This window comes from Mastigoproctus giganteus, chromosome 1, assembly GCF_048544385.1.
Source record: "Mastigoproctus giganteus isolate SK-2022 chromosome 1, ASM4854438v1, whole genome shotgun sequence".
Taxonomy (NCBI): Eukaryota; Metazoa; Arthropoda; class Arachnida; order Uropygi; family Thelyphonidae; genus Mastigoproctus; species Mastigoproctus giganteus.
This window is the reverse complement of record NC_143575.1, coordinates 82,338,131-82,365,819: the sequence shown is the minus strand read 5'-3', so window position 1 is coordinate 82,365,819 and position 27,689 is coordinate 82,338,131. Positions and strand designations below refer to the sequence as shown.

Here is a 27,689-nt window from a genome sequence, read left to right as displayed (position 1 = left end):
CTGTCTCTGTTTCAGTTTCTCTAAATTCCTCTCTTCTTTCATTCAATAGCTGTTCATAATAATTGGCCCATTCCTCCAGATGTATCATTTCCAGTCTAGCATTTTGCTTATGAGGTTTCCTTAAACTCTTCAGTACTCTCCACACCTCTGCAGATCTTGTACATCCCAATTTGCTGTTCACCTCGGCACATGCTCTTTCCCAGGACTTGTTCTTCACCTTGATGACTTCTGCTTTCACTTCCTTATTTTTTTCTTTATATATTTTTTGAGCTCAGCCATCTTTGGTATGCTTCCTTTTTTTCCCTTTATTAATTCCTTAATTCCCATGTTCAGCCAATCATTTTGTTTCATCTTTTGAGATTGTCCTATTGCCTCTCCAGCAATTTTCTTCACTGTTTTCTTTAAGTATTCATATATGTCTTTTGCACTCTCTCCATAGGTTTCATCTAATTCTTGGTGTAATCTTCAGTGATACAAACTCCTAGTGCTCTCGTCTTTTAGTGAGTCCACATCGAATCTTCAGTGTCAAGTTGTTCATTTCTCTCAAAGACTTAATACAAAGTCTTTCTTCCTTTTCTCCTTCCTTTTTTGGCACACCCATGGGAATGACAATGTAGTCTTCACCAAAAAGTGATCAGAACCACAATTTGCTTTTCTCTGGGCACAAAAATTGTGCTTTGTTGTTTAGTTATCACATAATAAATTATTTATTTTAGTCCCTTTGTTTCTTGGGACCATGTGAACTTATGAATATCTCTATGTTGGAAGAAGGCGTTACTAATATTTAGCTTATATTGAGAGTAAAGTTCTATCAGTCTCTCTCTCTCCGTTATCATTCTTTACATTTCTCCGTGTTGTCCCACCCTGGAGTTCAAATCCCACATTGACTATCTCTCTGCAATGTGGAATTGCTTCTATTACTTCTGTCAGGTTTTCCCAGAAATTTTCTTTAATATCTATAGGAGACTCATTATTAGGAGCATACCCCAGTAATAATAATTTCTCTTCCACATATGTTAATTTCAAGTGTCATGATTCGCTCATCAACAGAGATTCTTGTGAATAAGAATGGCCACCCCTGCCTTAGCTCTGACATGTCAGTAGACACCAGACCAAAGGAAAATATATTCTCGAGTCATTTCTTCACCGCTCCCTTTCTTCTTTGTTTCAGTTAAGACCACCACGTTCAATTTATATTTTCGTAATTCCAATAAAATTTCATCTTGTTTTGTACTAAGTCCTTACACATTTCAGCAGCCAAAATTCATAAACCTTTTCTGTTTGCCAGTTCGATTCCTATTTGTCCATCCAATTTTTTTCTCTGTTAGGTCTTTTATCATTGAAAGGATGTTTTATGATGAATGAGGAGCTGGCCCATTGCATCAACCCCCAAACTGGATGACCAGGGTATCTTTTCTTGTCTGGTCTCTAGCCAGAAACCTTTCTGGCTTGGGAGGCCCTACCAGTAGCAAGCTACCACCAGCATAGCTCTGTAGATCATTGAGACATGCAAGCCCCACCACCACAACAAGGTAAAGATACCATCGGTGAGTTAGTTATTTATATACATTTTTAATTTTATTTTTGGCCAGTGGTGTGGCTTCCTTGCACTGTATGTCTAATACCAATAGTAAAACATTCCAATGGAAATGAAAATTTTCCTTAAGTTACATACTAGGCAAGTCACATTTTAATCGCATTTTCTTGATAGTTGTGGTCATTTGTTAAATTTTTAGAAGTGGTTATAAGTTTGCTTTTGATAACCAGGTGATCCCTTATTTTAAATCAAAGTGGGGGGGGGTGACATCTTAGAATCATGAAATATCTGTGCTCATGTAAAAAAAAATTACTTTGCTTACTAGATGGTGTAGCTTGAAGCTTATTTTAAATTGTATTTAATATGGAAATGGCATGGTACACTTTACAGGTTGATGATTTATGATTTCATGGAAGATTTTTATGGATAATATGAGACTATTTGAGGTTATGACAGAAATACAAAAATATATATGAATGCAAAAATTTCATTTGGAATCCTCACTCAAACCAGTTGTTTCTTTTATTAAAGAATGTAGATTTATTGTCATCTTATTAGTCCCTTTTACATCCAGAATTATTTGTACCGTTGTCATAATTGACACTACCCTAATAGCATTTCATAAATAGTCTGGGATAAGCAGTTATTACTTGCTGTACATATTTCATGTTATAGTTATGTATTTTAATCATGTAAAACTTTATTCGATCTGTTCTTGCTTTATTTTCATTGAACCGAAATGATACTTATATTTTCATTTATTTTGCTGTGCTTTTCCTTTACAGTGCAAGAAAAATATGACATGAAGAATTCATTATATTGTGCCTGCAGGTCAGGTAATAAAGCAGCATTGGGGATGTTACTTAATACTTTAGAAAAAGAAAAACAGTGGTCAGCTCAGTTTCATTTTCAGAAAAGCATGTTTAATGACAATAAGTCTAAAGAGAATTTTTTGCAAAAGCCAGTTATCACTAATGCCTATCATCAAAATACAGACAGTAATAAATCTTTTCTTTTGAATGAAGAAAGAATGACATTTTCTGAAAGAAGTTCTTGTTTGAATAGTTCAGAAAACAAATTACAAAATTCTCATCTGAAACACGTTCTGAATAGAGTTGCTGAAAATTCTACAGCAGACCAGCAACAAATGAATAAAACATATAAAAACCATCCAAATTATCCCTGCATTAATTATGAGGTTTGCCTTAAATCAAGAGATAAGGTACGTCGTCATTCAGTAGCTATTCCAATTGATTCTCAACATCCAGCTATCAAGAGTCCAATTTCTCATGAAAGAAAGCAGTGTGCACGTGCCTCCTCTATGCCTGCCTCACACAGAAACCATGAACAAATGCAAGAATATAATTCCTCTAGTACTCTTGCAGGAGCAAATTTTACTGTGTTAACTACTGCCATTATAAACGAAAACATTGCTGATAATGGAACAACATTATTACACACAGCTGCAAAGGAAGGTCATCAGAATATTGTATCACTATTACTAAAACATGGAGCAGACCCTACATTTAAGTAAGATGTTTTTGTGTGTTGTCATTTCTTTCATTATTTAGCTAATTTTACTTTTAGGTTTTTTACTTCTTTTGTTTTATAAGTTTTATAAGTTTATTTAAAGAAGCAGGGTAACACTTTCATTTCAATTCAGGTATTGAAAGAGCTTGCAAAAATAACAACACTGCATTATTTTTCTGCCATGATTCTCTGGGTATACTTTTGTCCCTCCTGTGATAGTGACAAAGCTTGGGCTTTGCTGAAACTACTACTTTTAGGTCAACTTGTGAATAAATTCACAATTTGAACTTTAATCAAAAATATCACCTACAAAGTGATATTATTTTATTAAAAGCAATATTAATTACTTTAAGTTGACTCGTGGATAAATATATCTATTTCTAAAGAGCCCAAGCTTTCTCTGTCACAGGAGGGACAAAATTGTCCCAATGCAGTCACAATAGAAAAACATAATGTAGTGTAATAGCATTGCTTTCTCTTTATTTTCCCAAACTGTTTTGAAATAGTACCCAAATAGTTTTGGGTACTATTTCAACAGAAATAGTACCCAACTTCTTTACTAGATTGTTACATTGGGCAAGTGCAGCCTACTAATTGGTATTTCATTTTACCCATAATTAAAGTTATGTTTTCATTCAGAAATATTCTTCCAAATGGCTCTTTCCGGCTTGTTTAGATTCAATACATTTATTCACTGCTAAACACAAAGTTGCTAATTGAGGCTACAAGTTGTCTGATAAGTGACCCAAGTAGGTCTGAAACTGGTGTCAACTGTGCCTTCAGGTTCCTCTGCTTCTTTATTAAATTGTTACATTGGACTAGCATAGCATACTAATAGAGGGTTTTATTATATATATAACAAAAGTTACATTTCACTCAGAAGTTACCACAAGTGGTATTCCTTCTGAATATGACTTGTGGTGCTGCAGATGCATGTTAAGACAGGTAAGACAATGTTTATTGCTACAAATATTAAATTTCAGATCAGAACTATATCGAGAGGAGGCATGTGTCCAATGATAGTAAGGGTAGGAAGCATTAGATGCTGATTTGCTCTGTGAAGTGTGTGTTGTGAGAATGAAAAGTATTATCATTTTTAGACAGGCAAACATCCAGAGCAACAGAACTTGGGGTCAAATTTAACCTGCTCTGCTCATATAGTATCTTATAGTTTGTATGTTGTTGTAGGATCATAGATATAATGGGGGAAGAAAGAAAAAAAAAAAAAGGGAGATAAGAAATAGAAATAATAGGAAGTAAAAAATAGGAAATAGCTATTTCACCTCAGTAATGGCATCTATAAATTTAAACTTAAAGCTCAGTTTTAATGGTCAGAGTGAACGTTCGTTTTTATTGTTAAAATTCCAGCATAAATATATGGTTGATATCGATAAACATTAATATCTATAATAATCTGCTACCCATTATCACTCTGGTATTTGTATTTCTGTTAGATACAAATATGCTAAACCTTTTAGCATATTTCCTTTTGCTAAACCTTTGTAGTTGCATGGTCCTATACCATGCAACTACAAAGCCATTGCTTCCAACTTAAGTGAGGATACCAATGATCTAGATAACTGAATTTGCAAACATAACAATTACCTTACATAAATAACAATTTTAGTCATATCATTACTGTAGATTTAGGTATTGTTACCCATTCTGATCTTAAAGACATTCTATCATATGGTTTTAAATTCAGACTTATCCCTAAAGTTAACTATGCATCCTTCAAAAAAACAGCTGTATCAAGATCTTTTAGATTACTGTATGCACTCAGCTTACAAACACAATAATCCTATTGAAGCATACCAAAGTGTATTAATACTGTTTTCTATTATCTGATTAATAGGCATTACAAATTATGTTCCAAATCTTTATACAATAAATCCTTCAAATTCTACACCTTTGCCAAATGAAAAGGCCATTACTAGAACTTCATAAACATTTTGTTATTACCACAGTAGATGAAGTTTCCAACAATTAAAGTGATGCTTAATAAACCTAATGCTTCTTTACACAATATTATTACCAAAAAAATTTTGGCTTTAAATAAAATTCTGAAACTAAACATCAGTAATTTCAACTTCCCTTATGTTTACTTTCATACCAAAGTTCCATAAAACACCTGTTAGTTTCAGTTTCATCACCTCATGTAAAAATAGCTTTGCCCAAGTTCCGGGTAAGGCCCTAGAACAACTTCTAAAACCCATTGTAAACATTATTCAAAACAACAATACTATTTTCAATAATCTACTTGTTTTATATAAACTAAAAGCCTGTCATATTACAGAAATTCAAACATTTGATTTCCATAGTCTGTTCACTAGTTAATATTTAGATAATCTTTATAAGGGGGCTTAGAGGGAAACAGGCATTCTGTGTGTTATCAGACACTCAGTCTAAAACACTGATGGATCCAATATCTTTCTGTTTCAAAAAATTTAGAAGTCCGGTTGGCCTGCCTCCCTAAAATCCGCTCATGCACACCTTCTCGGTGGTAAGCCCTGTTACATCACTTGGGTGGCAACGAATGTGTAAAGTGGTTCTCTTCAAGATGCCTGGTCAGTGTGAAGAGAAAAAGACCAAACCCTCCAGCACATGACAATAAGATGAAACAAATGGCCCTCAGTCCCCAGCGGCTTTCACTCCCCCTCTTACGGCAGCGAGAGGATCAGAGTGGATGCAGAGGGTGCTAAGAATCTCTGGGGTATGACCACGCTGCCATGCACGGAAACTGAACTTGGCCTGTTACAACGTAAGATTGCTTATCGGTGAAGACAGGATATTAGAGTTGGAAAAGGAATTAGAAAATGTGAATTGGAATATCATCAGTTTGGCTGAAAAAAGGAGAAGAAGAAATCAATCACTTATAAGTTTATGAAAATAAACTTATAAGTGTTTGAAAATAAACTTATAAGTTTTTGGAAATCTGCTGTACACCAATGGAAACAGTCAAAGGAGCAAAGGTGGAGTTGGCTTTCTGGTCCATAAAGATATAAAAAAACATTTTGGAATTCAAAAGTACATCACCAAGGGTATGAAGACTACTACTCAAGAGATTTCTAAGAGGTATAAGCTAAAGGTTATAATGATTTAAGCACCAACATTGAGCCATGATGATGAAGAGATTGAAGAAATGTACACCGAAATTGAATCTTCTAGATGAACAGAAAATTCACTACACTATCATTATGGGGGGCTTCAATGCTAAGGTTGGAAAGAGAAAAAACAGGGCAGAAAGAGGAACTATAGGAAATTTTGGAATTGGTGAAAGAAATGAAAGAGATGAAAGACTTGTGGAATTTGCAGAATCTCAAGGAATGTCAGTAATGAACACTTTTTTTCAAGAAAAGAGTGAACAGAAAGTGGACATGGACGAGCCCAAATGGATTAACAGCTAATGAAATCTACTTCATCCTCACTAACAAGATATATCATGAATGATGTTACTGTCCTGAACAAGGTAAATGTTGGAAGTGATCACAGAATGGTAAGATGAACACTTGATATAGATGTAAGCAAAGAAAGGAAAAAACTGACTCGAGTAAATAATACAAAGGTCTTTGAGATAACAGAAGAGGAGAAAAAGCAGTATGTACTGGAACTTAAGAACAAGTCTGAGCTTCTGCAGACTGCTCAGGACCAAGATATCAACGAGGAATATTACAACTTTCTGAAAGTGATAAAGCCCATTGAACCTATAGGTAAAAATAAATCCAAAGAAGAAAAAATTAATTAAGAAACACTTGTCATGATGAACCGAAGATAACAAATGAAGAGCAAGAAAAACACTGACAAGGAGAAAATTGAGTATACTGAGTTATGCAAAGTGATCAAAAGAGGTTCAGAGAGGACATAAGAAAATTTAACACAAGAAAAGTAGAACAAGCATTAAGGGAAAACAAAGGATTTAAATCAGCAGCCATGAGCAGTAATACAGAAAGACAAATGATATTGAATAAGAAATGAACTGATAAGGGAAAACAAAGGATTTAAATCAGCAGCCATGAGCAGTAATATAGAAAGACAAATGATACTGAAACTGAAGAATAGTGATTGTGTACTTATAAATAGCAGAGAAGGCATAATTCAAATAGCAGAAGACTACTATAGAGAATTATAAAAGGAGCAAGGGTATGATTCCAGCAGTGAGTAAGATGGGTCGCAAATTAGTAACACATACAACATACCTGATATCCTTCCTGATGAGGTAGAACATGCGTTGAAGAAAATGAAGAATGAGAAATCCCCGGGGGGAAGATGAAGTTACTGTAGAGTTGTTAAAATTGAGAGGAAGAGACAAGACACGCGACACAGAAACTGGTAAGATTCTTCACAAAATGCATTAGAAAATGTGTGATCCCTAAGGAGTGGATAATGCAATCATAGTTTTGCTGCATAAGAAAGGAGATAAATCAGAAATTGGAAATTATAGACCAATTAGCTTGTTATCCCACATCTACAAGTTGTTCACAAGGGTCATTACTAACAGATTAGAAAGAATACTTGATGAGAATTAACCGAAAGAGCAAGCTGGCTTTAAGGCAGGATTATCAACTATGGATCACCTTCACGTAATATCACAGCTAATGGAGAAAGCAAATGAATATAAAACACCATTATGCCTGGCATTTGTGGATTATGAAAAGGCATTTAACTCTATACAGCAAGGCAATGTTTCGGGCACTGGAAAGACAAGGCATAGATACCACATATATTATGATTTTGAAGAAAATATATGAGAATGCTACCTCCTTTATTAGACTAGACAAAGACAGTAGTAAATTTAAAATTGAGAAAGGAGTTCGGCAAGGAGACACAATATCTCCAAAGTTTACTGCTGTCCTTGAAGAAGCTTTCAGAAGATTAGATTGGTCGCAAAAAGGAGTCAATGTGAATGGAGAGTACCTAAATCAGTTACGATTTGCAGATGACATTGTGGTCATAAGACATGATCCCAAAGAATTAGAGGAAAATCTTAATCAGTTATGCAGAGTTAGTAAGGATTTTGGACTAAAGATGAATATGGCTAAAACAAAAGTAATGATTAACAAGTATGCCACAGAAAGGGATATAATTATTGAAGGAGAAGTAATTGAAAAAGTGGAATCATATGCTTATCTGGGACAAGTCATTACCTGTAATAATGATAAATGGCTGGAAGTCAAGAGAAGAATAAATTTTGGATGGATAGCATTCAGGAAATATAGTCACATACTAAGGAGAAATATCTGAAACGTAAAATAATGAACCAATGTATACTCCCCACCATGACTTATGGAAGTGAAACTTGGGCACTCACCAAAAGAATGGAAGAGAAACACATGGATTAGGCAGCAAACTCAAATAAAGGACATTCTTATCAAAACTAAAGAACTAAAATGGTTTTGGGCAGGACACATAGCTCGAAGAGATGACAGATAGACTAAGAAAAGATGAGAACTACACAGCAAAGAATGGAACGAATTATATTGGGAATCAGACTATTAGATAAGAAGAGAAACACATGGATTAGGCAGCAAACTCAAATAAAGGACATTCTTATCAAAACTAAAGAACTAAAATGGTTTTGGGCAGGACACATAGCTCGAAGAGATGACAGATAGACTAAGAAAATAACAGAATGTTACCCAAGAGGAGCTAGAAGAAAACCTGGAAGACAACAACAGAGATGGACAGATGAAATTCATGAGTTTATGGGTAGTAAATGGATGTCCATTGCATGAAACAGAAGGAACTGGAAAGTTGCTGGAGAGGTCTTCATCCTGCAGTGGATTGAAAATGGCTGATGATAATGATGAATCTTTATAAGGTTCTTCAAAACATTTATCAGGAATATAAACATATATTGAAATGTAATAGCTCCAACTGGAATAATTTGGTCAAACTATGTATCTTAAATAGCTTTGTGTTTGGTGGACATCTGTATATCACCAAATCCAAGGTACTCCTGTGGGCAGTCCTGCTTCCTTTATTATAGCCAATCTTTACCTTTATTGGTATGAATGTTCTTTTCTTAATGATATCACTTTTTTCAGATATGTTTATGACATGCATGTTGGACTATCCTAATTTTCTTGAGGAATGTAGTTACCTATACCCTCATGAACTGTTGTTAGAAAAAACCAATTCCTATGACTTTACAGCCAATTATTTGGATGTAAATGTAAATAATGAGTATTGTTACTGACAATTATAACAAACAGGATGCATGTCACTTCAATGTAATTAATAACTTAAATAACTTGACATTCCAATATATCTAAAAATGTCCACTTCAACATTATTTTCTTGCAGTATCTTAGAATTGCCACTATCCTCAATAACTACATATAGTTATTAACAATTTCAAAAAGTTCTATCTCAAATTGATAGATAATCAATATCCTCCATCTTACCTACACTTTCAGTTTTATAAAGCTATTAATATTATCAACCACAAAAAAAACTATTTCCAGATAAGTTTAGGCTCAATCAAATAACAAAATACCCAACAGGTTTCTTGAATACTTTTCTTGTCCCTTTTGTTTGGATATGTATGTATACATGTACATATTGACACCTAGTTGCTACTGTTTTGTACAGTGAAAAACATGTATATACAGTGAAACTTCCCTTTAACGGACAGCCATGGGGAACGAAAATGTGTCCGTTAGAGAGAAGTGTCCGCTAACAAGAAGTCTGAGGGAGGAAAAAAAAAAAAAAGAAAGAAAGAAAAATTGTTAAACGTTTAATGTAAAAAAAATATGTACAGATTTTGAACAATATTTTTGTAAATAATATACAATTGTGCTATGCATATTATGACTTTATCTTAAGAAAAATACATACAGTAATCACTTATTTTCTTCTGCACCTTCTTCCGGCTGATAATTTTGTTTTCAACATTTGTTTGGAGTGAAGAAACCATCGAAAGTCCTTCAGTATCTTCTTCAGCGGCGATAAACATTTTTAAACGATTGATTTGTATGAGTGCTTCTTCTGTTTTCATCGGTGGTTCGTCGTTAATATGTTATTCGACAGAATGACCTCCTTCCATTTCTTCATCCTCATGAGGAACTTCTTGAAAAATATCGATGATAATGTCGTTGATATCTAGAGCACCATCTTCTGTAGTGAGGTTCGAGTCTATACATTTGTATCTTTGTAGCCAGGGTCACTTGTATCGTACATTATCAATAGATGTTGAAGTTCTTGTTCTTCTTGGTGCTCCACATTGCTGTTCACAACTTCAATTTTTGTGTTTGAGAAGCCAGACTTTACAAAACAGTTCACGACAGTTTGTTTTCTAATTGCGTTTACTGAAGAGGAAATCCATTGAATCGCATCTAGGATGCTGAGTTTCTTTGCAAGGTCACTCGCATATGTTACATCGTTCATGTTTGCAATGAGATGTCTTAAAGCACGTTTTCTGTAGTGAAGTTTAAAATTTTTTATTATCCCTTGATCCAAGGGCTGACACTCTGCAGATGTGTTTGGTGGCAGAAAAACGATTTGAATGTTGGACAATTCAATGTGCGGGTGAGATGCAGCATTATCCATGAAAAGAATAATTTTTCTGCTTTGACGAATCATATTTTGATTAAAGTGACTTATCCATTCGCGCATGATATCTTCTGTCATCCACGCTTTTTTATTAGACTTCCAGTCAACATTCAAAAGATTCAACTTTATGCCCTTGAAACAACGAGGATTTTGTGGTTTTCCTATAACAAGAGGTTGTTCAAAGTCTCCCAGCATATTTGTACACAATAGTACAGTCAAGCGTTCCTTAGAAATTTTTCCGCCCTGGCACTTTTCGTTTTTAAGACTCATTGTTTTTTCAGGAAAAGCTTTAAAAAAACAACCCTATTTCGTCACAGTTGTAAATATCCTTAGCTTCAAAATCACGACATAAATCTTCCAATTTGACGGTCCACTCTGTTACAACCCCAGTATCAACAGATCCGCCTTCACCACTTACGGTTTTCCAAGAAATTTTATGCTGAGTTTTGAACTTGTCTAGCCATCCCACAGAAGCTTTGAACTCATTTACTCCCATAGATTTCGCAACCCCCAAAGCCTTTTCCCTAATAATAGGCCCATTAATGGGAATTTTTTTAGCACATTCGCGACTAAACCACTCATACGTAACATTGTCAATTTGAAGTCCAACGGTTTTCGGGAATGATTTTTGAACCTGATCATTTCCGTGTTGCCAAAATTGTTTGAGCAGTTCATTTTTTTACTTTAGGATATCGCTTAACTGCGTCTTCCCGATTTTGAATTTTGCAGTGAGATTGCGAACACTATTTTTTTGCTGATCATTCGCATTAATGAGTTCGACTTTATCTTTTAAAGTTAAATGTTTACGAGAAGACATTGTGCACTTCACACGACACTGAACAAAACTGAAAACTGAAACTCAAAAGACGAAAGGCCAACCAAATTCACCCCGCCCCCTGCACACACCGAATTCATCAGAAGTTTTACACGTGCCTTAAAAATTCTTGAAAAAGGGTTTACAATCGCGACGTAAACCTTGATAAAATTCAGAGAATCGGAAATAGAAAATAGATTGAGGCAATATGTGGAAGAAACGTTCCTAGAAAAAGGCCGTGTGCTCTCCCGCTGTCCGTTATGGGGAGATCAAATTAAGTGCTAATCTAAACGAAACAGTGCAGATTGCCTGTCCGCGTCCGTTACAGAGAATGTCCGCTAGACAGAAGCTGCAAACACGTTAAAACCAATGGAAGTGAGTTGGGGAATTTGAAAATGTCCGTTGTAGAGAGATGTCCGTTAACGAGAGGTGTCCGTTAGGAGAAGTTTCACTGTATTTAGTTCCATTGTTCATGTGTGTTTATAACTATTTTCGGTTTCTCTGTCGTGTCAGCCTTAAATTAAGTTCCGGTAGTCTATATAGTTTCCCTTATAGCTTTAATTTTACTTTACTTGACATAATATTTTATTTTATATTTTTCCCCCAATGATTTTGATGTAATTATATTTTGCCATGGCATGTACTTTGTTAGAAACAGAGGACACTTATTGTTGTCTTGTCAGGCAATTCTGGTGGTTGACACTTGAAAACGACACCTGAAGTGTGCCATATATGATGATATAATTATGCATATATTTTGTATAATAATACTGACATTTCTTTATATATGTTTTTTTTTTTTCCCCTACCCTTCTCTTTTCTTTCTTCTTTCACACTTTTTACTTATTTACTTACTTCTCTAATCTTTGCTACTTTTATTTGCTTACTTATATATATAAAGACCAACTACAACTTCTGGGCAGAAAAAACTGCCGTTATAAACAGAAAACTGCAAGTCTATAGCAGTGAGGTGAAAATTAAATCTGAGTCATTTCACAATTTATGCGGTATTGAAAGGCAAAAAAAAAAATATTGCATGTTGGAGCTGAGATTCAACAGTTTGCATTCATATATAAAGACATTTTTTTTAACAACATAAATAGGTGCCTCCGTAGCCAGGTGGGAAGGAGCAGCAGTGCATAGCACATGCTTCTTGATTAGACCTGGGTTCAAGCCCGTCACCGCCAAATACGGAGGATGCATAAAGGTCAGGGAATGACCACCGCATATTCCCGGAGCAATATGGCCTTAGTTGCTAATGCTCCTAAAAACCAAATAACAAAGCAAAAAAACAACATAAATCATGTAATTGATGATTAAGCAATATATATAATTTTCACTTTTAGTATGACATTTACAATTAATGTCATAAAAATCAAGTACTGCAAAAGCTATTAAAAATAGGCATTACTCTTTGTGTTTTTACATACTGTATTGTTTTTAAACTAAATTTAACTGTTATTACTTTGGATGCATCATTAGGTTACTAATCTTGGATTAATATCATCTTTAAATTAATAATTTCAAATGAAAAAAAAATTGGACTATTCCAAGAAAAACATGTCTTTGTGATATGGGTTTTCTATAAAAATTGACTCTCCACTTAATATACAAGGTTTCAAGAATGTGTGTGTTAAACAGCATTAACAGTATTTTTTAATATAATTATTGCCATTATGAAGTGCATTATAGCCTCAGATTCTAATGCACCAGTAAAATCATAATCTAATAATCATAATCATGAAAGCCATTATGAATATGATATTTTGATATTACAGGCAGTTCCTGCTTTACGAGTTCCTGAGTTTACTGGTTTTTTTTTTTTTTTTTTTTCCAACTGTCAAGTATCAAAAAAATTGAAAATATGATTAGTTGCAAAAAATGAATGTTAAACATTCATAAATCCCACATTTCAACCACGTGCATAGCTTTACAATACAGTGCACCCGCTTTACGATATTAATCCATTCCATCGTATCATGAAAATATCGTAATGTTAACGCATAACTAAAGAACACATTGTTTTTTAGTTATTTGTTCCAAGACCTCGGAAGTTGAAATTTTTGCTGTATAAGTAAGCTATTTATCTCTCTAAAAGGTCATTTTATAATGTAAATTTTATTAGTTACCAATTCAAATCATTAAACGCACTACACTTTCATTGTTATCATATGTTCTGTTATAAGAACTAATTTTGAACGGCTTTGTGATATTTTTCTAAAACACATTTCTGGAAGTCACGACCATAAAACAATAAAAACAATTTGCACTTTCTGGTTTATTGTGCTTTTCTGTTAGTGCAAGCAATTATAAACGGGTAGTAAACTCAATGTTATTTCATTTGTGAAAATAACAATAGCTGAAATTGTATGGATTTTTACGTTATTAGGGTGAAATGTGTTTCTCCTTCACTGCAATCTTCAGTCATATAAAAAACATAAATTTTCAGAATCTTCTCTTCATTCTTTTTTTTTTAAGCTTCGTAAACTTGTTACTCCCTGCAAATTGTGTTAGTTGCAATCTCACTTGTATATATCTTATTAGTTAGTTGCAATTAGTGCGTTTCCATTAAAAATGATTATGCATGCCATCGTGAAATTTATAAAGAAAAGAGAAGAGATTATCTTTGAAACAAATGCCTCTTGAAGCATTTCTGAAGGAGACACACCTTGTGCAACAAACCAATAATGAGTGCTGACCCAACAATGAGTGATCAATGAGTATGCATTTAGTCGATGATGAAGAATAAACATTCTTTAACATTTGTTAAGTCATAAATAATTTCTTTAAGTTATATTTTACTTGATTTTACAGGCTATGTTTTCATTTCTTTGGATAATTCAATCATTGTTTAAACATAAACTAATTAGCTAACAAATTTCGTTGTTGAGAATGTAATCCCTGTTTTTAACATTGTCTATGGGAATAAATTCCCGCTTTATGAGCAGGTGCTAGGAACAAATTAACTCGCAAAGTTGGGAACTACTTGTACATTGTTTATAATTGCAACAAGGAATAAAGCTACTGTGAAATGCCAGAATTGAAAATTAAAAATATAGAAATAGTAAAAAATCATAAGTTTCAAATGCCAAGATCATATGTTAAAATGCACAGGAATTGTTAGCAATGAAAACAGACATGGGAAAGGAAAATAGAATATAACGTGGATAAAATAATGTAGAAAATTAAAAAGGTTAAAGAGACCTAATAAGGCAATAAAGATGCCAAAATAAAAAAAATTATCTGAACAGTGTGCTTGGACCACAAAATATTGATGTAAGTGGTGGTCTGAACAGTGAAATATAATAGAGAGATTCTAATGGTGAAAAATGAAAAGGATTGCCAGCCATGAATTTTTCTCATCAGAAAGCTGCCATAACCATAAATGACAAGCAGTATTTTGAAAACTATTCAAACATATACATAAGTAACATTTTGAATGATTGCAATTTTTATATCTAAATTTATTATTTCATCATTTCTATACTTTAGCCCTATATTATTTCCCCTGTTGGGGTTATTTGGCCATGTTATTCATTTTTACCTTAATATTTATATATATATATTTTTTTATTTTTTATTATTATTTTTTTTATTAAAATAAAAGATGAATGGGTAATGTTTAATTGCATAAGCAATTACATTACATCAGCATTACATTATAATATTTCTCAGATTAAGAACCTGAGGGGACATAATTGAGGAAAGACAGTTGTAGAATAGATGTGCTGAAGTTTGCCTTTGGCCAGCAGGTAGTTGATTGTTGTTGTGAAAGTTGATAGCTTAAATAAATTTAAGGCTGAACTAAACAAACATTTGGAGTGGCCAGATGGGTGAAATGGGAAGGGTTTTTTTTTTTTTTTTTTGGCTGATGCTATATAAGCTTGCTTTCTTGCATCATATGCCTAACTAATGCTAATTATGCATTAAATGTGTTTATTATAGTAGAGACATTAAAATGTGATTATTATAATCAAAATATTATAGTGATAACACTAAATTACCAATACAGTAATTGAAATTAACTGTGTTTAACAGTATATACATATCATAAATAAATCTGCAGCCATTTTCAATTCACTGCAGGATGGAGGGAGGCTTCCTTGACAAGTTATGTTGAGGGGATTGGACCATAATCTTCCATGCCAGTTTGCAGCTCAACTACTGTAAACTGTATTAAGCAGTGAAAGGCTTGAACCTCAGTCTACTCAAAGAGCATGTTCTATTGTACTTCCACTCCTAACCACTTGGGTTTGGAGGACTATATATATATATATATGATATTTCATATTATTGGTACTATTAAATATAGTATCAGGTAGATGGCCACAATTCAGTGATCACTGAATTGTGACCACCTACCGGATACTATGCTGGACCACCATTCACAGAGATATCAGCTGCTATTTGCCTAAGCATTAATGCCTCTAGATGTTTGAAGCAATCCTTAAGGATCTGTAGCCATGCTGCCTGCAAGGCTTTCCACAGTACTGGAATACATGACAGTTGCATGTCCAAGTGCCTCACTTCCCATTCGGAAACATCCCACAGGTTCAATTGGAAAATATATTGGAAAATGTGGCATAGTTCATTACTGAGTGTATGTATATTAATGAATGGAAATATAGAAGTGGTAAAATAATAAATTTAGATAAAATAATAAATTTTATTTTATCTGTAAAATAATGTAAAAATAACATGTAAAATGGTAAAATAATAAATTTAGATATAATAGGACAAAACCCTAAAATATTTTTATTTCAGTGCTCAAAATATGAACCATTTCAAGTTCTAGTTTTCCAAAAAAAAAAAAAAAAAAAGTGTGGAGGTTTGATAAGTTCCAATTCATGCCAAAAACATCTGAACCAGAATGCCTGAAGCACACGGAACACCATTCCAATTTGTTACCTGCCTTAGTAATGTCATCTGCATATTTGACTATTAAAAATGAGACATTTTATTAAAATTATATATATATATTATTTTATTTTGTTTTTGTGCCATTTCATAAAATTTCATTTCTGCTCCTGAACAAAACAGTTTCTTTTTAAATTAATTTTATTTGTTTAATAAATTTAAACTCTTCTGAATCCCCAGATGCTGTCATAGTTATGACTAAGGGTTTTCTCTATTGCCTCTTCTTTAAATAATCAGACAGGTCCAATCCACCCCAGGCACCTTTTTATAAAATAAAATTAATAGTTAAAAGAAGTGTTTAATGTTTATTACCAGCTCTGCCATAAAAATGTACAGATCCATATTTTTATATCAAATGCCATTAATAAACTATCTTTTCTTTTATGTCAACTTCTTGTGAAATAGAGTGTAGTTAAGGTGAACAACTCATTCCTTCCAAACCTTGCTGTTCTTTAAATAAAGTATGAAATATTTTAAAATACAGTGTAGAGAGAATTAGGTTTAATTATGAAAAAAATCTATACACATCTTCCATCAGAGTTAAGTTTGGCATTGAATAAAGAAAGTCTTATCTACAGATAGACATATGGCAGATTTTTGTGTGTGGATCATATAGCACATTAATCAAAATTAATATGCTTTATTAATTTTTATTAATACAGCTTGGAGGCCATTGGGTCTCACTGATTATTCAGTTTAATTTTACCTGCCCAGTGTAATAATTCTTTATTTTCTGTTTCATTAATAAACATAAACTTTTGCAGGGACAAACAAGGCAAAACTCCATATGTGGTTGCTGCAAATAGGGAAACAAGAAACGAGTTTCGTCGTTTCATGGCAGTAAATCCAGAAGCATATGATTACAGAAAAGCTAAGGTACATTATAAAATTAAAGAAAAAAGACCTTGTACTTATATGAATATTCAAGAAATTTGTACAGAAAAATAATGCCTTGCCAATTGTGTAGTGTTAGGGCTGAGCAAACCTTCATAAATGGCAGATACTTATTGGAAAAGGGAAGGTTAAATCCAGATGAGTTGAAAAAATACAGAAAAATAATTATTTTAACAACCAAAATAGGAAAAATTTAAATGTGAATTACACATATATAAATAACGTAAGTGTTTAACTTGCCATTAATCCAAAGAACATATCACATATAGGGTTTTACATGCTGGGGGATAGTAGAGGAGATTAGTTTGTTAAAGAGATAGATGCAGCGGAAGAAATAGGCTTCAAGAATTGTATAAGTGAAAACTGATTATTTTTTTAAATTGCTTTATGGAGTTGATGTTGCAACAGCTTCGGTTTTTCTTTTCTTGTTGAGATCCATCAATTCAGCAATTCTGGAATTATTTTCATTGAACATTTCTGAAATCCTTGCTGGTTTCTGTGCTATTGATTGTCATTCCATATTCTCTGCTTCTTCATCATCTTCCTTTTCTTCACCCTCGCATAGACAGTAGAATTGCCATCCTTTCCACACCAGGCAGAAAAGATCTGAGTTTGAGTCCTGTTGATGATGGGAGGAATTTTTATGGGCATTTTTCACAGCGTGCCTGAGTGAAACTTGGTTTTTTTCTCCCAGAAACTTTGGTTTTTCATCCAGAAAACAGAAAGTCAACCTCAGAACACGCAATTTACAGACAATATACACAGAGCAATATGGCCTTAGTCGCTGATGTTCCTAAAACCCTACTACTACAACAACAACAACAACATCCTTTTGTCAATAAATTCAATTAGATTTTAACTAGACAGTTACTCTAGTTGTAGGTTACCAACAGTTCTTCCTCTGCTTGCAATAGAGTTTCAAATTCTGCTCCAACAATCCTCTGTGTTTTTAACCATGTTAGAAAATTCTTGAAAATCATTAACATAATCTGACTATAGTTTCTTACAGTAGCAGTTCACTAATGTTTACTTTCACTTCATCTAAGGGTGCTTTAATACCATCTCTCGCTGTGAGAATGCTACAAACTTTTTTTCAATCCTGAACAGTTTCCAGAGGGGATTAATTGGCTCTCCAGTCACATCCAGGTGCATAATACTATTACATTAACTTGTCATTTCAGTTTGTACATGTAAATGCAATAAAATGTATGTTTGGTTGTTATGATTGCCATTTGCATGATTTCTCATATTGCCATTAATTATGCATAAATATCTTTGGGAAGATATTTATGGCAATTAGGTATCAGGTGGAGTCTTTTTATTGGATTTCATTCACAGAGACATATATCCCATCTAACAAATGCATTTTGAACATTTCTGCAACCCACAATGTAGTGCAGCGCAAAACATTATTTGCAAAATTCACAAGTGATGTGATGCAGTTTTTTTTTGTTTGCCACTGTAAATTAAAAATATCACACTAAGATATGTAAGTGCATTAGTAGTGTCATGCTTTTTCCAGGTTATGCAACGGTAGTAGATATCGTTGGCACAATGACAAAACCACAAATGTGCAGATTTGGCACTTTTTACATAAATGCATTCTTGAGGTTGTTCCTTGGTCAACTACACCCTGTCAAAGACTCATATATGTATTTCAAGTCCAAGTGGTTGAAAATGTTACATCCATTTTCACTTATCTGTGAAAAAAAAACACTTCTCACCATGCATTTTCATAAATGTGGTTCTTTCATTAGTTTGGCATGGTAAATACTGACTGCAATTTGCAAAAGTACCACTTTCAGGTTTTTGGAATGTACAGTGGGATGGGGGGAAGCCAGCCCGTGCATGCTGTTACATACATGGTTTTGTTTGTCTCAGTTTGCCAATCAGTATTACTGTTTAGTTGTCCTTCGTAACGTCACATTTTTGCGGTCAAAAGTAAAATTTGCAATAATGAGTACAAGAACGTGAAAAATTCTTGCACCGTGTTCCTCACTTCAAACGGAATCTGATTTGGAAGATGAAGATTATTGATCCCTTGAATGACTTCGAAGTTTAAGATGATGATAAAAGTTATGTGCCCCCCGATGATGATAGTGACTGATCACTTATGGCTTTGATGTGCGTGTACTTGTTAAAAATGATCCCCAGTTTAAAAACTGTTAGACACACATTTTTTGAGCCAGGCCATTCGGAAATTGAGTGTGACTCAATGCACTCAAAAGTTGAGAGAAAAGCCAAGTATGTACCCATGTATGTCCCTGAGGGATGTGCCCAAATAATTAGAGGCAAAAAATTAAAACCTACACCATTCTATGTAAATATCACGCAATGCGATGACTTTAGCGATTTTGCTTTTCTCACCAAACATCTTAAAGGCCCTGTTCCTTGAAGAAAAGTCTGCTGCCTTGAATTCCAAAAAGAACAGGACAGGCATGTCACAGTGTTTCACAAAACAAACTACAAAGATGAATTTATAAAAGTAAACCTAAAAAGACCTAAAGAAAGATCCAACAATGACCAACTTAATCTTTCCAAAGTCTAAAATGAGAAACTTTATATATCTCAAGCAAAGCCTAAAGATTTAATGAAAATGTGCTAAAATTTAACAATACCGAAGGAGTATCACAAATTCTATTTAAAATTAAAAGCATCAGTAGAAATAAGGGATATTACCAGCACCGGATTTAAGTGAAAAATATGAGTATGAAGAAGATATTAAAAATTAATATCTTCTTCATACTCATGTTTTAAACCTGTGTTATTAATATATTTTTCATTTATTTATATGTATATGTTATTCTAACCTCGTTTTATTAATAAATTATTCATTTCTGACCAACAAAAATGTGTTAAAAAAATTTTTTTCACCTTTTCAATTCTTTATGAATCTGACAAACTTTCAAACTTCACAATGCCAAAACTGCAAAGTTGCTTTCTAAGTCCCTACATAATGGCAATCTTAACCAATATGGATTAAAAACAGCATCTTTGGAAGGTACTTATAAAACAACATTTATTTAAATAACTAAATGCATTTTTCTCAAAACTTATCTTTTTGCAGATTTGTGGTTTTGGCATGGGATCAACGATATTAGCTATCAAATTACTGTACATTATAAGAGGTGAAAGACTTGTGGAATTTTCAGAATCTCAAGGACTGTCAGTAATGAACACTTTTTTCAAGAAAAGGGTGAACAGAAAGTCGACATGGAAGAGTCCAAATGGATTAACAACTAATGAAATCGACTTCATCCTCACTAACAGAAGATTTGTGGATGATGTTACCATCCTGAATAAGGTAAATGTTGGAAGTGATCACAGAATGGTAAGATGTACACTTGATATAAATGTAGGAAAGGAAAGGAAAAAACTGACTCGAGTAAATAATACAAAGGTCTTTGAGATAACAGAAGAGGAGAAAAAGCAGGATGTACTGGAACTTAAGAACAAGTTTGAGCTTCTGCAGACTGCTCAGGACCAAGATATCGACGAGGAATATTACAACTTTCTGAAAGTGATAAAGCCCAAGAAACCTATAGGGAAAAAGAAATCCAAAGAAGAAAAAATTAGTCAAGAAACACTTGTCATAATGAACCGAAGACGACAAATGAAGAGGAAGAAAAACACTGACAGGGAGAAAATTGAGTATACTGAGTTATGCAAAGCCATTAGAAAGAGACTCAGAGAGGACAAGAAGATTTAACACAAGAAAAGGAGAACAAGCATTAAGGGAAAACAAAGAATTTAAATCAACAGCCATGAGCAGTAATACAGAAAGACAAATGATACTGAAACTGAAGAATAGCGATGGTGTACTTATAAACTGCAGAGAAGGCATAATTCAATAACAGAAGACTACTATAGAGAATTATACAAGGAGGAAGGGAATGATGCCAGCAGTGGGGAAGATGGATTGGAAAGTAGCAACACATACGACATACCCGATATTATTCCTGATGAGGTAGAACATGCATTGAAGAAAATGAAGAATCAGAAAGCCCCGGGGGAAGATGAAGTTACTGTAGAATTGTTAGAATTGGGAGGAAGAGACATAACACAAAAACTGGCAAGGCTTCACAAAGTGCATTCGAAAAGGTGTGACGCCTAAGCAGTGGAATAATGCAATCATAGTTTTACTGCATAAGAAAGGACATAAATCAGAAATTGGAAATTATAGACCAATTAGCTTGTTATCCCACATCTACAAGTTGTTCACAAGGGTCATTACTAACAGATTAGAAAGAATACTTGATGAGAATCAACCGAAAGAGCAAGCTTTAGGACAGGATTCTCAACTATGGATCACCTTCACGTAATATCACAGCTAATGGAGAAAGCAAATGAATATAAAACACCATTATGTCTGTCATTTGTGGATTATGAAAAGGCATTTGACTCCATACAGCATAAGGCAATGTTTAGGGCACTGGAAAGACAAGGCATAGATACCCCATATATTATGATTTTGAAGAAAATATATGAGAGTGCTATCTCCTTTATTAGACTAGACAAAGGCAGTAGGAAATTTAAAATCGAGAAAGGAGTTCGACAAGGAGACACAATATCTCTGAAGCTGTTTACTGCTGCCCTTGAGGAAGCTTTCAGAAGATTAGACTGGTCGCAGAAAGGAGTCAATGTGAACGGAGAGTACCTAAACCATTTACGATTTGCAGATGACATTGTGGTCATAAGCCACGATCCCAAAGAATTAGAGGAAAATCTTAATCAGTTATGCACAGTTAGTAAGGATTTTGGACTAAAGATGAATATGGCTAAAACAAAAGTAATGATGAACAAGTATGCCACGGAAAGGGAAATAATGATTGAAGGAGCAGTAATTGAAAAGGTGGAGTCATATACTTATCTGGGACAAGTTATTAGCTGTAATAATGATAAATGGCTAGAAGTCAAGAGAAGAATAAATTTTGGATGGATAGCATTCAGGAAATATAGTCACATACTGAAGAGCAATATCCCAGTTTGTCTGAAACGTAAAATAATGAACCAATGTATACTCCCCACCATGACTTATGGAAGTGAAACTTGGGCACTCACCAAAAGAATGGAAGAGAAGCTGAGAACTACACAGCAAAGAATGGAAAGAATTATATTGGGAATCAGACTGTTAGATAAGAAGAGAAACACATGGATTAGGCAGCAAACTCAAGTAAAGGACATTCTTATCAAAACTAAAGAACTAAAATGGTCTTGGGCAGGACACATAGCTCGAAGACATGATGATAGATGGACTAAGAAAATAACAGAATGGTATCCAAGAGGAGCTAGAAGAAAGCCTGGAAGACAAAGGCGGAGATGGATAGATGAAATTCATGAGTTTGTGGGTAGTAAATGGATGGCCAGTGCTCAAAACAGAAGGAACTGGAAAGTTGCTGGAGAGGCCTTCATCCTGCAGTGGATTGAAAATGGCTGATGATGATGAAGATACAGTTATATTATAAAATCACGTTTGTATTGTTATAAATTTATAGACTTAATAAAAACACCTCTAATAATAGTTATATTACTACAGAATTACATAAAAGAATATTAAATAGTGTTTGTATTTATGTCAGTGCAATGAACAATGGAAGCAGAATTTTCATCTACTTTGACTCCTGTACCATTGTTCATTGCATTGGTGTAAGACGGACATAAACGTGAATGACATAATTGGTTTTTGTTTGCTTTGTTTCAAATAATAACTGCACTTCTAATTTGAAACAAAATTAACAAAAAATAATTTTTAAGTAATTAAAAAATACTTAGCAGCTTTTGAAAATGCCTTCCACTCAGTAGCTATTGCATATTTAATGTTTAATTCACTGGAGAAAAATATTTTATTCTGAAGAAGATCACACTTCAGAATTCACATTTTTCTAATTAATCTGGTTTTTAGTTAATTTATGTAGTTCTGGAACACCAATTTTGAATTAAGATGCATCCCTGAGATCTTTTTCTAACTACTTGTCCAGTTAATTTAAAAATAAACACATCTACATGACCAAAATGATAAAATTATAACAAGAACACTACAGATGTAAAAGAATAAGTGATCAGAAACCATTAAAATTTACACTGAAACTAACCTACCTTATCGCAGCTGTGAATATAGCAATAGGGTTCAGTCAGTTTTTGTCAATACACTAGAATACCCATGTCTAATATTTTTCAAAAACTGTTTCAGAGAAGTAAAGATTAATACTGAAGTAATTATAAAAATCTTTCCTTCGGCTCCCTTCACTGCTAGACAAACAAAAGCAAATCCCTTTTCCTTACCTTTAATAGTAGTTACACTTAAAGTAAATCGCATATCAAGACACTGTGTTCACTGCTACCCAGGGAGTCTTTTATCTGCAGATTCTTAATACATGAACATTCACTGCTGATGAGTACTTGCTTTCTTTTGTTGCCTCTCTGATATGTGTCTGTAGAAAACAGTCATCCAGGAAATCCACAAGTCTTGCCACTGTGTGAATGACCAACGTGCAAGGGTTGGTCAATATCTGGAGAGGTAAATTCCCCCATTACAAGACATTCTGATTTATTGGCCACTCTTTATGTCTGTGCAGTTGTTTGTTATACTCATCACAGTCATTATGCCTATAAAACAACCCTTAATTTTTGTTTTCCCAGTGCCTATAAAACATTATACCTATAAAACACCCCTCAATTTTTGTTTTCCCAGTGCTTATGCCACAGAAACTGACTCAACATTGCACTGGCCACCCACTTGAACTGGATGAATTTCTTTAGATTTATGTGCTTCTTATCTAAGAGCATAACCCCACCTCCTGTCCTGTCTGTTCTTTCTGTATATTTTAAATTCTTTGACATAGAAAAGAATTTTCTTTTCTATGTTATTCATGGTTTAACATACTTTTTTATCCATAACATAAGTTTTATTATGAATACTAGGTTACATAAAGTTTGTTTAACCAGGTTAGTTTGCTGGTCGTACTCTTTTCTGTTACCATTTCTAAACACCTAATTTTCATTTTCTGGATAAGTCTCTTCCTTCTCAACTTTCTATCCTATCTTTTTCCCTTCCCCTCCCTTTCTCCCCTACTTTAGTAATCAATGGATGCTGCTCTTCATGGATTAATGTTATTAGTAGAGTCCCACAGGGTTCGGTGTTGGGCCCACTGTTGTTTTGTATATTTATCAATGATATTGATGAAGGTATATCAGGCTTAGTGTCAAAGTTTGCAGATAATACAAAGGTTGGGGGGGTTGTTAATGACAGTAATGGTGCACAGGATCTAGAAAATTTGGGCAGATGGGCTGAGAAGTGGCAACTGAAGTTTAACATTGACAAATGCAAAGTGCTGCATATGGGAAGAAGTAACCCCAGAGAAACATACCAACTGTGTGGCACTACACTTAAGGTGGTAGAAAATGAAAAAGACCTGGGAGTGATTGCACAGTCAGATATGAAGTTTTCTGAGCAAGGCAGACAGGCTGCCAGAGCAGGTCATGGGGTATTGTCAATGATATACAGGACTTTTGCTAGCAGGGAAAAGGAGGTGATTATCCCTTTGTACACAGCAGTGGTTAGGCCATGCCTTGAGTACTGCATACAGATCTGGAGGCCTCATTTTAGGAAGGATGTAGAGTTGATTGAGCGTGTACAGAGAAAGGCAACAAGATTGAACAAAGGGGTCCTCTTACCTAGAAAGGCTTAAGTTCTGCAAATTGCAGTGGCTGGAAGCTAGGCACCTGTGAGGTGATCTGATTGAAGTGCATAAGGCCTTGAATGGGTTGAGCATGCTGAATTCTGATGGGATTCTTTCACTTGCTCAGATTACAAACCTGATTGGGCATAAATTTAAATTGAGGAAAGACGGTTATAGAATTAATGTTCGGAAATTTGCCTTTAGCCAGCGGGTGGTTAATTGCTGGAACAAACTTCCATCTGTCTTCGTGGAAGTTGATAGCTTAAATAAATTGGAGGAGGAACTGGACAAACTTTTAGAAGAAATGGATGTGTGAAATTGTGTGTGTTTTTTTTTTTTTTTTTTTGGCTGATGCTACATAAGCTCATATACTTGCTTTCTTGCATCACATGCCTCTATTACTACTTCTACTTATTCCTGTTTCAGTTCTAAAAAATATCCTTGGGGTTTTCAGGTAATCCCTGAAAGCTCCAGTAAGAGTCTTGTGTACAGTCCTTGGCATGCCTCCTCATGGCAAGGGATGGGAGTCAATGGGGCCGGGGAACCAAGTGTTCCCAACCCCCCTGGCCACAAAGTCACCAGGTGCCACCACTCAACATTCAACAGAACCACACTCTCGCATACTGCCAGCTTTGGCATATGCCTTACAGACAAAACCTCGGTGTGTAGGGGAAACCCCGGAGACCGCCTGAAAAACAAAAATGCTTCGAATACTCTGTTCTTTCTATATGCACTCCTACTCCCCATAATCAGATTCTCTATTCCTTATATCTGAGTGACACAGTGTCTCTGATATTCCCACTGTCTGCATTTGATGATTTGACCATTACTTCAAATTTATTTATGATAGTCCTAGTGTACATAACAAGTATACAATTTTTTTTTTTATTTTTTAATGAAAACCCTCAAACACAAAAGATATTAGAACCTATAATACTAAGTACCATACATGAGTTGAAAGTTGAGAAGATGAAAGAATATACTTGTTGATATTAGACTTGAATTTTTGTAGATTATAATTTTCAGAAAATACTTGTGATGGAAGGTGGTTCTAGAAAACGGAAGTTAAAGGGATAAATGAGGAAGAAGAAAAGATGCTTCTGTGAGTTTGAAGTTGGACAATAAAAAAGGATGCTGATTGATTGTGGAATGTGTTCGGACTGATTTTGGGCAAGAGAGGGGAAATTATAGAAGTCCGTTCAAAAGAATAGTACCCATGGACATATCTATAGAAAAGGCATGCAGCAGAAACAAAACATTAGTGAGACATGGTGTGAAGATACTTTTTCAGAGATGGGTCATTATGAAACCTAACTGCTCACTTTTGAATTTGAGTCTAGAAGCCTGAGAGAGAGAGGGCACCACCCCAGATGTTGGAACAGTATTCCACAATAGGGTGGATTTGAGATTTGTATATAGCGGTTTAGAAAAAAAAGTAATTCTGAAGACGAAACAGAAAACAGTTCTTTAGATGCAGAGGAAGCGATATTTGTGATATGCTATGCCAAGAGAGAGAGAGAGAGAGAGAGAGAGAGATTAGAAGTCAGGATAATCCCTAAAAGATATATGTGATCTTGTCTAGAGATCTAGGTGTCCTTGGAAATAAGGATGGGAGCAAAAGAATCCTTTTTTGTGATATATAAGACAGGACTGAGCTTTACAAGGATTAAGATTAACTACATTAACTTGGCCCTATTGGAGAATAATCTGGGAATCAGCATTTAAGAAATTGGTAGTGGATATTCAAGAAGTTGAAGCTGTTTTTGCAGGGCAAGGTTTCTTAAACTGGAAGCAGGAATGCAATGTACTGTCATCAGCAAAACTCTGGGTAGGATTTCCAGTCAATGGAAGAAAATCATTAATATATAAGAGGAAAAGAGTGGGAGAAATAACTGAACCCTGGGGAACACCAGTATTAGGAGAAGTTAGAAGACTGAGAGCCATCTACCATTGCTAGCAGCAAGTGATCAGGGAGAAAACTGGATACCCACTTACAAAAAAAAAAAAAAAAAAAAAAAAACAGTCTGCAATCCATAAGATAGAAGCTTATTTTATTATTAAAAGACCTTTATGCCAAACATGATGAAAAGCCTTTGAAATGTAAAGAGAAACTGCTTGAGTTTCACCATCCCTTTCCATTGAATCTGTTCATGGGTAACATAAGCCGGGATATCACCAGTGAATTGACACTGATGGAATCCATATTGGCAATCATTGATTATGTGCCTGTTTTTAGTAATAGATATTTTGCGAATTTACATTTGGCTCATATTTATTTTTTATTTTGGAAGTTTTATAAGTTTTCACACTCTTGGAATTCATGTAGCTGACAGAAGAGATCCAGTGGTCTCAGTAGACAAAAGTGACTTTTTCGCTGAATCATTCCTTTCCTTTCAAAATTGAAGGATGTTGTTAGTTTTAAAATAATAATTCCCTTTTCATTTCCAGATCCCTGGTCCACTTACAGAAATTATGGAGAAAAAAAGAGCTCTTAAACAGATGGATAAGAAAAATAAAGCAAGATCTCAAGCAAAGACAAATAAAATACAAGTATGTATATGTATATAATGAAATTATTAAGGTAGTAATACATTGTATATGTTTGTAACAAAATTGTGTTATCAGAGGTAGGGGAATATTCTAAGCTGCAAATGCTTGACCGATAGTTATATCAATCACATGGTGCATTACAATTTAAATTAGTCATAATGAAATTCAAATAAAAATTCTAATATTATTCAAAATTCAGAAATGTTTAGCAATATGA

The 27,689-nt window shown here is 34.2% G+C and overlaps 1 protein-coding gene across 1 annotated transcript in view; it reads left to right on the top strand.

The window, feature by feature from the left end:
* LOC150090937 (tRNA endonuclease ANKZF1-like) overlaps positions 1-27,689 on the top strand; it is a 224,663-nt gene that overhangs the window by 172,157 nt on the left and 24,817 nt on the right. The window contains exons 11-13 of the mRNA XM_090373536.1: positions 2,323-3,067; positions 17,114-17,225; positions 27,371-27,472. Of these exons, the coding sequence (XP_090229662.1) occupies positions 2,323-3,067; positions 17,114-17,225; positions 27,371-27,472 (959 nt within the window). The remainder of the gene's footprint in view (positions 1-2,322; positions 3,068-17,113; positions 17,226-27,370; positions 27,473-27,689) is intronic.